General features: G+C 42.3%; 1 protein-coding gene across 2 annotated transcripts; it reads right to left on the bottom strand.

The window, feature by feature from the left end:
- Window positions 1-10,394: 10,394 nt before the first annotated feature.
- LOC105033727 (endoglucanase 17) lies at window positions 10,395-12,838 on the bottom strand. Of its 2 annotated transcripts, none has more exons than XM_073253806.1 (7): window positions 12,535-12,838; window positions 11,996-12,403; window positions 11,811-11,903; window positions 11,567-11,728; window positions 11,198-11,456; window positions 10,931-11,094; window positions 10,395-10,851 (listed from the first exon to the last, which is right to left on the bottom strand). In XM_073253806.1, exons 1-7 carry the CDS (start codon window positions 12,736-12,738, stop codon window positions 10,519-10,521), a joined length of 1,623 nt encoding a protein of 540 aa, XP_073109907.1. In that variant the 5' UTR covers window positions 12,739-12,838; the 3' UTR covers window positions 10,395-10,518. The 2 variants fall into 2 exon arrangements, with proteins under 2 accessions (XP_073109907.1, XP_010906933.3); XM_010908631.4 differs by having other exon boundaries at window positions 10,396-10,851; window positions 11,198-11,312; window positions 12,535-12,837.
- Between the last annotated feature and the right edge of the window lie 553 nt (window positions 12,839-13,391).

Here is a 13,391-nt window from a genome sequence, read left to right as displayed (position 1 = left end):
GAATTAATAAAAGTTATTTTGATATTTTTCATCACAAAATATTTTATCTTCTAATGAACTCCTATGTTGTGGTGAAGTCCTTAGGACTATTTAGACTCGACAAAGGAGGATTTATCGTTTAGTCCTTAAATCTGTTCGTGACCAAATGATACGTTGTTACCAAGGACGACAACATTTATCAAGCATAGGTCATTGTGTGCCATATAGGTTGGTTGTCCTCTTAACCAATGAGTGTGGAGACACTGGTATGGCATACAGGTGAGATGTAAGGGTACATCTACACTGAACGTGACCGACTCCGGAGCTATTTCTGCTGTCAAGATTTGTTCCGATGGAATATGGGTATAAATATCCCTTCGGCCTAAGACCGTCACGGTGACTTGCAAGCAACTCACTGCACTTAGGCACTGGACTACCTGAATTTTCAATTCAGTGACGGAAGGCTGCTGGGTGTAGTCAAGTACTTGACTTGTCGGTGCGTGTATCAAGATGGGATTGACCACTCCAGTTTAGGAGCTGTGTACAGTCGTGTTTCAATTTAGTAAAACTTTGGTCAGGATAGTCCTTGTGAGGAGTCACAGGACTGTTTTGAGTTGAGCACGATTCGGATGATCTAATCAGGGTTGACAGTTTAACCCTGAGTCGTCTTAAACACAGAGGTCAAAAGGATGAATTATACAGTAACCATATTCACGTAGGTTCTGAGTGTTGCGATTGTGACTATTCGACCTATCCGATCGTCGGGTACCATTGCTAGATGGTCACTTCGATTAGTACAGAAATTAGTTCCTGTGCTACCGGCTTAGGTTCGAACCTGCGGGGTCACACACATTAGAGATTCCTATCTGATCTGATAGCTGGTGAAGAGTCCTTCATGTCTGAGATTCTGTGATCGAGAATCAAGATTCTTTGATCATGAATTCCACATATTTTGGATACCGAGGTCAAGAGTCCCACTGGTTTAGGACTCTTCGATCAGGGTTACACATCAATGAATTCTGATACCTGATTACCCATCAGATTTGGACTCAATATTTATGAGAGGTTTAATTAGTGATTTGATTGCTAATTAACTCAATTTGATTGAGTAATTATTTTTGGATCAAGTCCAATTGAATTGGATTCAGTTGGGTTTGACCCGATTAGGTTAAGAGTTGACCTAATCGTCGAGATGGTTTGGTCCCTGATTTGATCAGGGGTTGGGCTTAATCAATTTTTGATTTGATTAAGATTTTATTGAGCCTAATTAAGCCTAATTTAGTTGGATTTAAATTAGTCTAATTGGGCCTAACTTATTTGGTTCAATTAGGTTGGTTTAAATAATGAAACCACCTTGACCCATTCTCCCTGCGCCACCTCACTTCCACTGCGCCCATTTGAATTCACAAGAAAGAAGTTCTTATGAATTTTTTCTCATGCAAAGCCCTCCTCACACCCTACTTTAATGTGCCAAATAAGTGGATAAGGATGATTGGTTGGCCATTCAAATTTAAAATAAAGTTTGAATTTGAATGAGCAACCAATCTTAGCGCCTTGACCTTATCCTCTTTTAACATCTCATTTATTACACGAGAAAATATTTCTCATGAAATCACTCACGCACAAATTAAGCCACGCCCTCCTCTTCTCACACTCTTAGTGGATAGGAATAAATTAGTTTCCATTTGAATTCAAAATTTGATTTGAATTCAAATGTGCAATTACTCATCTTTATCCTCTCACGTGGATAAGATGTTTGACATTGTTTTAAAAGGAAGAGAAGAGTGGGGCATGTGCAAGAAAATTTTTGAAGAAAATCTGGGCGTGAGGAATCCTTGTGTGCAAGGTGAAGGTCTATATCCTTTCGAGAGAAAAAGAAAGAAAAAAAAAGAAAAAGTGTGCGCAGGGTTTCAGTGAGTTCTTCAGGGTTTCAGCCTGGAGTTCGGGAAGTGAGAAGGTGAGCTACGAGTGTCGTGAGCCCACCAAATTTTAAGAAGATCTTCAACATTCTCTCAAGCACGTCTGTTGATGATCTGAAGTATCCAAAGAATCGACAGACATCGATCGAAGGAGTTCGATCAGCATCGGCCGTCGAAAGGGCTCTACAACGAGCTAGCACTCGTGAGGAGTCGATCAGATCGGGAGCTTCATGTGGACGATCCACAAAGGCCAGACATACTGTGTGACTGCATCGCGATGATCAAATTTTTTCGACGGTGATCAGATTGCGGCGATCTACTACCCGCACAAAGATATTGTGTTATGAACATATTACAGTAAAATATTTATTGTTCAAATTCGAATTTCAAATTTAAATGCATGCATGCTATATATCATATTTAGATCCTAGTGTAGGATAAATTTATGTTAATTAATTAAATTAATTAATATTTTTTCACTGTAAAATCATAATTTTTAAAAAAAATTTAAAATTACCATTTTACCCCTGCACTGAATTTCGCTTCAAATGGTATCAGAGCAAGGTTCTAAGATATGATATATATATTTGCATGCGTAGATTAAGTTGTAATCTAAAAGTTTAAATTTAAAATTTAAAATTCAAAATTTGAAATTTGAATTTTGAAAGTTGTTCGAAATTCAAAATTCAAAATTTAAATTTTAAAATTTGAAATTCAAAATTCAAAATTTAAAAATTTGAAATTTAAAATTTAAAATTTGAAATTTAAAATTTGGTAGAAATTTTAAATTTAAAATTCAAAATTTAAAATTCAAAATTTGAAATTCAAAAATTTAAAATTTGAAAGTTGAAATTTATTTGAAATTTGAAATTCAAAATTCAAAATTTAAAATTTAAAATTTAAATTTTGAAATTGGTATATTTAGATTTACTTGATCTAAATAGCAAGTAATCGAATTAGGTTGGTTGCCATGGCCGTCCGATCATAGGAGAAAAGTAGGGTTTAAAGGCCCTTTCTTCCCATTCGATGGGGTCTCCTATGGCGGTTGGGGTGCCGCTGTAATTATATCCCATACAGATGAAGCAGCGAAAGGAATTAATTGTATAGGTTCAATTATGAAATTTATCATGAATGTGTTAGATTAGATCTAAAGGAATATTCATGATTTATTTTGATTAAGTTATTTTCTGTTATATAATTAGCAATAGGATTGCTATTTATGAAATATGCTGATCTATTTGTGAAATGAGTCAACATATTTGGTGAACAGAAAATAAAACCTTTCAAATTTAAAAATTATTTTTGAAATACCAAATCCTGACCCATCAGCCCAAATACTTAATTAAAAAAAAAAAAATTAAGTGTTGTCTAGTAGGTCTAGAATTATGAATTAAGACCTAAGACAATTGCATAAACTTGTAGGTAAATGGGTTAGATGGGTTAGACCTAAGGTTAGCTTAAAGAAATGGACTAAATTAGAGTAATTGATCAAATCTAATCAAAAGTTGAGTTAGATTAGGTCAAGGATACTCTAGACTCAACTCCAATAGTTGTAGTTGAATGGGTCCATGTCTTTAACTAGACCAAGATGGACTTAATTCATGGCTACGCGGTGGAACTCTATTTACTAAGTTGATCAAATTAAAACTAATGAACCGGTTGGTGTCTAAGGTAAGTTTGGCAGTTTGACCAATGGTTTTTAAGTGGGAGCTACTCGCAGTGATTCGATCTCTGACGAGTTAATGGCTTATCCCCACCACTGATCTCACTTACCTGGCCAACCTGGTGAATTAGGTTTTGATTAGATCACTTGATGATTGGGGCTCACCCATGTCATTAGGTAAATCAATGTGACTGATTTAGGTGCTCCTAATGCTGGCTTTAATTAAATCCTTTTTAATCTGACTTGGTGAAGTCAGTGGGAGGATTGAAATTGGCTGGATATGATATTTTCTTCTCATCTATCCTTTAATAAAATCCTCAAAATTATTAGGTCCCTAAAATGATTAAGTTATAGTGATAACTAAGTCATAGCCTCCCATTAAGTGAGTGATAATCAGTCCATTAGTTTAATAATCATTGGAGGCCCAAAGGCCTGGTGCTTATTGATTAATGGAATTATCATTCATAATATGATAATTTAGTTTGAGTCTTTCTGATGGTGGTCAGGTTGGCCAGCCAAAGTCGGGCCTGATCATTTATTGGTCTGATTCACCAAATCAAGTCATGTTAATGGTTGGACCTAACCAGATCTTTTCAGTGGAGGTCAAAGCCTACTAATTAGGTTCTGGGGCAAAATCAATTACTAGAAGTTGTTTAGAGAAACAACTGGTTATGAACCTACCCATAGATGCACATGGGTTGACCAACCAAAGTTGGACTCGTGTGTAGTCTGTGTGGATTCTAGTACCCACTAAGGAATTAAAGTAATTCCTCGAATTGGAGGTTGAGGCTATCAGTTCGTAAAAATACTGAGAGAAACTTTAGACTAAAGTCCAAATCTTTAGTATTAATAATTTATGTACTAATATAGGTCTGATTTTTCTTTATGCAGCTATGGCCACTACCCTTTCGCTCCGATCATTATTAGATAATGACAAGCTCATGGGACCTAATTTCGATAGTTGGTATCGAAAATTAAAAATCATCCTTGAGCATGAGTGGATCTTTTATGTAGTAACAGATCCGGCACCTGAGGAGCCAGCCCCGAATGCTAGAGGGACGGTCCGAGATACTTACCAGAAGTGGCTCAACGATTGCACCACCGTCCGGTGCATAATGCTGGCGGCAATGAATGATGAGTTCAGCCGCAGGTTCGAGAACGTCCAGTCACAGGAGATGCTTCAAATATTGAACGACTCTTTTGGCACTCCTGATGACGTTGAAAGGCACAAAACTAATTGTGCCATTTTCAATGCTCGAATGAGGGATGGAGCCTCAGTCACTGATCATATACTGTACATGATCGAAATGATTGAGCGCCTAAGTAAACTGGATTTTCTCCTGCACGAGCAGCTCGGTAAGGATGTGATCCTTAATTCTCTGCCCAAGTTCTTCCTTCCCTTCCTTACTCATTTTCGAATGACAAAGTCTACAGTGAACTACTACGGCTTGTTGGGATTGCTGCAGAACTTTGAGAAGGATCACCAGCTCCATAAGGAGTCGGTGAATGTTGTTGGAGGGTCTTCTTCTGGTCGTCGATCCTTTAAGAAAGGGAAGAAGAACAAGAAGAACAAGAAGAATAAGAAGGTGCAGCTGCATGCTGGGACGTCTGCACAGGGTCAGACCAAGAAGCTCAAGCCCGACCAGAGCCAGGTGGAGTGCTTCTTTTGCAAGAAGCAGGGCTTTGGAAGAGAAACTGTCCTCTATACATTGCCTCACTGGACCCGAACAGGCTAAAGAAGAAGCAAGGTACTTATATGATAACACCTTGCAACTTTTTCATTTGTGATACTACTGCCGGGTATTGGATATCGGAAGCCCTTATCATATTTGCAATTCGATACAGGGTCTGCAGGTCAGTAGGAGATTTGATGAAGGCGAGAGGTTTCTGAATGTTGGAGATGGAAGCAAAGTTCCAGTTCTAGCATTAGGAATCATGAACCTTGTAATCAATTCTCGAAATGTAATTCTGAGTGAACGTCACTATTGTCCAAGTTTTTTATTAAATATTATTTCTGAGGCCTTTTGGCCATGTACGGTTATCAATTTTTAATAAAAGGAAACATTTGCAATATCATTTTGAATGGTGTTACAATATTTGTTGGACAACTTAATAATGTAATTTACTTTCTATCACAACCTATTAATGTGGTTCAAACCTCCGGTAAATGCCCTAGAATAGATAATATGTCAGAAGTCTACCTTTGGCACTGTAGGCTAGGTCATATCAATAAGTACAGGATAAACAGGTTGGCTCAAGAAGGAATTCTTGAAGTAGGTGATTGTGAATCACTTCCAACCTGTGAGTCCTGTCTTCTTGGTAAAATGACCAAGTCACCTTTTACTGGAAAAGGTGAGCGAGCCAGTGAACTCTTGGGTCTGGTACATTCTGATGTATGTGGACCCAGGAGCTCAAGTGCAAGAGGTGGATATTTCTACTTCATAACCTTCACAGACGACCTATCGAGGTATGGGTATGTCTATTTAATGAAGCATAAGTCGGAGTCGTTTGAAATGTTCAAACTATTCCAAAATGAGGTAGAAAAATAAACTGAAAAATGTATTAAAACTCTTCGATCTGATCGAGGAGGTGAATACCTTTCCAATGAGTTTCTGACATATCTTGGGGAGAATAGAATTCTCTCTCAATGGACTCCTCCTGAAACATCATAGCATAATGGTGTATCTGAAAGGAAGAATCAGACCTTGTTGGACATGGTTCGATCCATGATGGGGTTTGCTGGTCTGCCGATCTCCCTCTAGGGATATGCGCTCGAATCGACTTGTTACCTTCTAAATAGAGTTTCAAGTAAGTCTGTAACCAAAACGCCATATGAGATATGGATAGGATGTAAGCCAGTACTCTCGCACCTTAGGGTTTGGGGGTGTCCGGCTTATGTTAAACGTTTAATTACGGACAAGCTAGGACCTAGGTCTGACAAGTATAATTTTATAGGATACCCAAAAGAGACCAAAGGATATTATTTCTATCTGACTGATGAGCAAAAGGTGTTTGTCAACCTTAAGGCAATCTTTTTGGAAAAAGAGTTCCTTGGTGAAGGGACTGTTGCCTCTAAGATCGAACTTGACAAAGTTCGACAGGTGGAAAAACCGACACAAGTTGCTGAACCTGAACCGGATTTGATTAAATCAGATCTGGAGCCCATTGTTCAAGCACCCTTCAGGCGATCTGGTAGAGTACCACGTCAACCGGACAGATACTATGGTTTCTTGATCCAGGACGACGATCCTATCAAACTTGATGAAAACGATGAGGATCCGATCACCTACATGGATGTAATGCAGAGATCCGACTCTGAGAAATGGCTAGAGGCCATGAAATCCGAAATGGAGTCCATAAAGGTCAACGATGTGTGGACATTAGTTGACCCACCCGAAGGAGTAAAACCCATAGGGTGTAAGTGGGTCTTCAAAAGGAAGAGGGCACAGACGAAAAGGTGGAAACCTATAAAGCCCGTCTGGTTGCCAAGGGATATCATCAACGTTATGGTATAGACTATGATGAGATATTTTCTCCTGTGGCAATGCTCAAATCTATTCGGATTATGCTTGCGATAGTTGCCCATCTGGACTTTGAAATCTGGCAGATGGATGTGAAGACAGCTTTCCTAAACGGAGAGCTGGATGAAGAGATGTATATGATATAATCTGAAGGATTCACATCCACTGATGAGTCTAAGGTGTGCAGACTACAGAGGTCCATTTATGGACTTAAGCAGGCATCCCAGAGTTGGAACATACGTTTTGATAGGACGATCAAGACGTATGGCTTCGTTAATAAAAGAGAAGAGCCCTGCATTTATAAGTGGGCTAATGGTCCAGTAGTAGTATTTCTTGTATTGTATGTGGATGACATTCTCTTAATCGAGAATGATGTTCCTGCATTACAGGGAATAAAGATTTGGCTATCGTCACAATTCTCTATGAAGGATCTGGGAGAAGCTTCCTACATCCTAGGGTTGAGGATCTATAGGGATAGATCTAAAAGGCTGCTTGGCTTATCCCAGTCCATGTACATTAATACTATGCTGAAAAGATTCAGCATGGAGAATTTCAAAAAAGGCTATCTACCGATAGACCATGAAATTTCTTTCTCGAAGAGAGATTATCCGACAACACCTCAAGAGAGAGAACGTATGGGTAGAATTCTATATGCTTCGATAGTGGGATCTATCATGTATGCCATGATATGTACATGATCAGATGTGGCATACTCACTAGGGGTAGTGAGTAGATACCAATCTGATCCAGGAGAGAATCACTAGAAGGTTGTTAAAATCATCATGAAGTATTTAAGAAATACTAAGGACCAGTGGCTTGTTTATGGTGAATCGGACTTGAGACTTATAGGGTTTACAGACTCTAGTTTTCAGTCTGATCATGATGACAGCAAAAGTGTGTCAGGATTTATTTTTACCCTTTATGGTGGGGCTATCTGCTGGAAGAGTTTCAAGCAGCACACAATGGCTGATTCAGTTTGCGAGACGGAGTATGTTGCTGCATCAGATGCTGCTAAAGAAGCGGTGTGGCTGAGAAAATTCATCATCAAGCTCGGAGTAGCACCCTCCCTTGTTGGTCCAGTTCTGCTCTACTGTGATAGCTCTGGAGCCATTGCTCAGGTGAAGGAACCCAAGGCACACCAGCGGACGAAGCATATTCTGCGCCGCTACCATCTCATCCGAAAAATTATGGATCAAGGTGACGTCGATCTTCAGAAGATCGACGGAAAGGAGAACCTGGCCAACCCATTCACTAAAGCCATTGCGGTGAAGGAGTTCGACGACTAGAAGTCAAAGATGGGTATTAGATACTGCACCGATTGGCTTTAGGCCAAGTGGGAGATTGTTGGGAATAGTGTCCCAAAGCCAATCGTCAGTCTGTTGACGGTTGCGCTCCTTTTGTATATGTACATGAATTATGAATTAATAAAAATTATTTTGATATTTTTTATCACAAAATATTTCATCTTCTAATGAACTCCTATGTTGTGGTAAAGTCCTTAGGACTATTTAGATTCGACAAAAGAGAATTTATCGTTTAGTCCTTAAATCTGTTCGCGACCAAATGATATGTTGTTACTAAGGATGACAACGTTTATCAAGCATAGGTCGTTGTGTGCCATATAGGTTAGTTGTCCTCTTAACCAATGAGTATGGAGACACTGGTATGGCATACATGTGAGATGTAAGGGTACATCTACACTGAACGTGACCGACTTCGGAGCTATTTCTGCTGTCAAGATTTGCTCCGATGGAATATGGGTATAAATGTCCCTCCGATCTGAGACCACCACGGTGACTTTCAAGCAACTCACTGCACTTAGGCACTGGACTACCTGAATTTTCAATTCAGTGACGGAAGGCTGCTGGGTGTAGTCAAGTATTTGACTTGTCGGTGCGTGTATCAAGATGGGATTGACCACTCCAGTTTAGGAGCTATGTATAGTCGTGTTTCAATTTAGCAAAACCTTGACCAAGGTAGTCCTTGTGAGGAGTCACAGGACTGTTTTGAGTTGAGCATGATTCGAATGATCTAATCAGGGTTGACAGTTTAACCCTGAGTCGTCCTAAATACAGAGGTCAAAAGGATGAATTATACAGTAACCATATTCACGTAGGTTCTGAGTATTGCGATTGTGACTATTTGACCTATCCGATCGTCGGGTACCATTGCTAGATGGTCACTTCGATTAGTACAGAAATTGATTCCTGTGCTACCGGCTTAGGTTCGAACCTGCAGGGTCACACACATTAGAGGTTCCTATCTGATCTGATAGCTGATGAAGAGTCCTTCATGTCTGAGATTCTGTGATCGAGAATCAAGATTCTCTGATCATGAATTCCACACATTTTGGGTATCGGGGTCAAGAGTCCCACTGGTTTAGGACTCTTCGATCAGGGTTACATATCGATGAATTCTGATACCCGATTACCCATCAAATTTGGACTCAATATTTATGAGAGGTTTAATTAGTGATTTAATTATTAATTAACTCAATTTGATTGAGTAATTATTTTTGGATCAAGTCCAATTGAATTGGATTCAGTTGGGTTTGACCTGATTAGGTTAAGAGTTGACCTAATCGTCGAGATGGTTTGGTCCCTGATTTGATCAGGGGTTGGGCTTAATCAATTCTTGATTTGATTAGAATTTTATTGAGCCTAATTAAGCCTAATTTAGTTGGGTTTAAATTAGTCTAATTGGGCCTAACTTATTTGGTTCAATTAGGTTGGTTTAAATAATGAAACCATCTTGACCCATTCTCCCTGTGCCACCTCACTTCCACTGTGCCCATTTGAATTCACGAGAAGGAAGTTCTCATGAATTTTTTCTCACGTAAAGCCCTCCTCACGCCCTACTTTAATGTGCCAAATGAGTGGATAAGGATGATTGATTGGCCATTCAAATTCAAAACAAAGTTTGAATTTGAATGAGCAACCAATCTTAGCGCCTTGACTTATCCTCTTTTAACACCTCATTTACTACACGAAAAAATATTTCTCATGAAATCACTCATGCACAAATTAAGCCACGCCCTCCTCTTCTCACACCCTTAGTGGATAGGAATAAATTGGTTTCCATTTGAATTCAAAATTTGATTTGAATTCAAATGTGCAATTACTCATCTTTATCCTCTCACGTGGATAAGACATTTGACATTGTTTTAAAAGGAGGAAAAGAGTGGAGCGTGTGCAAGAAAATTTTTGAGAGAAAAACTGGGCGTGAGGAATCCTTGTGTGCAAGGTGAAGATCTATATCCTTCCGAGAGAAAAAGAAAGAAAAGAAAAAAAATATGTGCTATAAACTGATAAACGAAATCATCTATACATGGTTCAATAAACGAATCACCTTTTGAATAAAAAAAAAAAGAAGACAGAATGCTACAACAAATCACAATGAAAGCATGTTTATGATATATTGTCTTGGATCTATCTAGTTATCGAAGAGGGTGGGCGGAGAAGTAGGCGAGGAGGCCGAGGAGGGGGGCGTTGATGTAGGTGGTGGGCTCCGACTGCTGGAAGGCCGGGCGAGCGTCCGGGAAGGCGTCGGAGAAGTTGGTGGGACCCCCCACCACCGCCCCCACCAGCACGTTCGGGTTCGGCGCCGGGCTCAGGTAGTATTTCGTCCCGTCCTTGCACCCGATCTTCGCCGGGTGGGCCCTCACCGACGGCAGCGAGCTCGCCCGGTGGTGGATCCGCCGCGGGTACTTCTCCCCGTACCCCACCATGTACGACATCCCCAATGGATTATCCCCCAGTATGTAATCCACCTGCGTACATATTTACATTTAATTTTGTTTTATAATTGAAAAGTATATGACTAATAAACAAAACATTAATAAATCCTACCTGGCGCTTGGCCACTCCCTTTAGCTGGGCTGGCGTGGCAGACTTGGTGCCACATGTCACATGCCCATTGGCATGACTGAGGTAATTAGAATAAGCCAGGAGCAGGAAGGAGAGGGAAGTCACATGCTGCATGTTGCTTCCACCCGCCTTAAACAGCAGTCCACCTTAAATTTTCGTTTAAGGAAAAAAAAAAAAAATAATGACAAGGATATTGATGGAAGTTAATTCGAAATTAAAAGAGAATTTAGAGGATAAAACGAGATAAACCTGGGGAATACTGGATTTGAGGGTGGCCAGAAACTCCCGGGAGGAGGGAGCAGATAAAACTATCCGCATTCAGCTTAAACGATTGCAAGTAATCATCCTTCCCCATCAAAACTTGCTGCAGAAAGAAAGGGAAAAACCGCATAGAAAATAAGTACAATGAACACCCTGTCCTGTCCTTATTCGTAATAAAGGTTAAATAAACGAGGGTATTCCTGCCATTATAACGAAAAACTGACAAGCGGGCAACGGTCAAAACGCCCTGCGAGACACGAGACAGTGATCAGCAGTACCAGCATCAAATTTTAAATTATTTTAATTTTATGGGGGTCAAGGATCCGCTGACCGATGGTGAGCCCAGTTAAAGTTTACCTTGGAGATTAGGACATTAATACCGGCGTGTTTGTTATCCCAGCCGAACTCGTCAATGGTGTCGCCGGCGCGCAGCACCACCTCGTTCCTTTTGATGTACTCTCGATACTCCCGCTTCCGCGACGCCTTGTGGAGCCACGCCGCCCCCCACAGCAACTCGTCCTGTACCCGCCCACCATCATCATCCATTAAACGGTGATCCTACGGTCCAGATTGAAAGAGGTGGGAGGAAATTAAAGCTCACCTCATAGCCATTGAAGTCGCAGTAGAAGGGGCACACCGCGTCGTGTAGGCTGCTACTGTACGCCCCCCTGTACGTGTCCGCAAACTCGAACACCTATCAACAATGACAATGTGGACGGTCCTGATCAGAAATGGATACATAAGGGAGGAGAGATCATCAAACCCGGTTCAGGTTAAGGGACGTACGGAGACGGCGCGGTCGAGGAGGCGGCGGGAGTAGGCGGGATCGTGGTCGCGGAAGACGATGGAGGCGGCGGCGAGGGCGGCGGCAGTCTCGCCGGCGACGTCGGAGCCGGGGTGGTCCCGGTCGACCTTGTAGACGGTCCGGGGGGTGTCCATGTCCTCGGGCCGCTCCCAGCAGGAGTGGTCGCGGAAGGCGTCGCCCACCTGGACGTAGACGACGTTGGGGACGGCCGTCGCCTTCAGGAGGTAGTCCGTCGCCCACTTGACGGCCTTGACGGCCTCCGTCAGCTGGGGCCCCATGTTCTTGCCGAAGTCTATTATGCTCCACGCCATCAGCGTCGCCGTGAAGGCCATCGGGAAGCCGAACTTGACGTTGTCCCCCGCGTCGTAGTACCCGCCTGTTAAGTCCACCTGCGGTCACCGCACCGCCGACGACGTTAAAACAAGCACGTAGAGGTAGAGCGAATGTGCTTGGGAGGGACTGGGGAGGAGGATTTGTTTCAAATTCCAACCGTTGGATCGGGAGATCGAGCGGAGCTTACCCCAGCGGCGGCACCGTCGTGGAAGGCGGAGTCGCGCCGCCAGGAGAGGCGCTGGTCCGGGGGGAGTTTGCCGGAGCGCTGGCCCTCGAAGAAGAGGATGCTCTTCCGGAGGGCATCGGAGTAGTCGTGCCCGGCGGCGGTGGGCCGGAACGACGTCGCCAGGAGCGTTATCAGCAGCAGCAAGGATGCCGGCCGAGACCCCATTGCGTGCCGACCGAAACGCTACAGTTAAGAATGGGGATCGATGGCGCGATCAGTGGGAAGAGCTCTCGCCTTCTCTTTTTCTCAATCGACGGTTGCTCATTTGCACGAATAAATAAAGAAGGGAATGGATAGGGGCATGCGGAGGACTGAACCGATGGCTTCACGGCCCAATTCGTTGCCAACTTGTTTCACTATGACGTGTCACAACGGTTAACCTAGCCGCGAACCGAGCCAATGTCTTCATGCTATATGACGTGGAGGTTCGTTTGGTACATTTATGGGGCTCCATAGTGTTCGTTTGATAAGACGGAGGGGAGAGGGGCATCGGAATCTGAGAGTGGGGTGACACGTGGCGAGGGGAGCGGTTGGGGATTGACCCGTTTCGAACCGGATGTGACCGGTCGAAGCGGAGGGGAATCACGTGATGGGGGGTTTAATGATAGGTTCTTTGTCGTGGCCTGGTGGGGTTGGCATCAATGTGAACGTTGGAGGTGGGAGTTGCTGGCGGCTTGAAGAGCCGTTACCTTGGAGGGGAGCAGACGGTGGATGCGGAGGAAGACGTTAGAGAGGGTGGTAAGGCTGTTTTGATGGGTTGGATGTGTCCTGTGGGTTTGGCTTTTTTATGTAGGTTTGGCAGGGAATGATGAAATATA

The sequence above is a fragment of the Elaeis guineensis genome, chromosome 3 (genome assembly GCF_000442705.2).
Source record: "Elaeis guineensis isolate ETL-2024a chromosome 3, EG11, whole genome shotgun sequence".
Taxonomy (NCBI): Eukaryota; Viridiplantae; Streptophyta; class Magnoliopsida; order Arecales; family Arecaceae; genus Elaeis; species Elaeis guineensis.
Note: the sequence above shows the minus strand (reverse complement) of the source record. Positions and strands in the feature narration are given on the sequence as shown.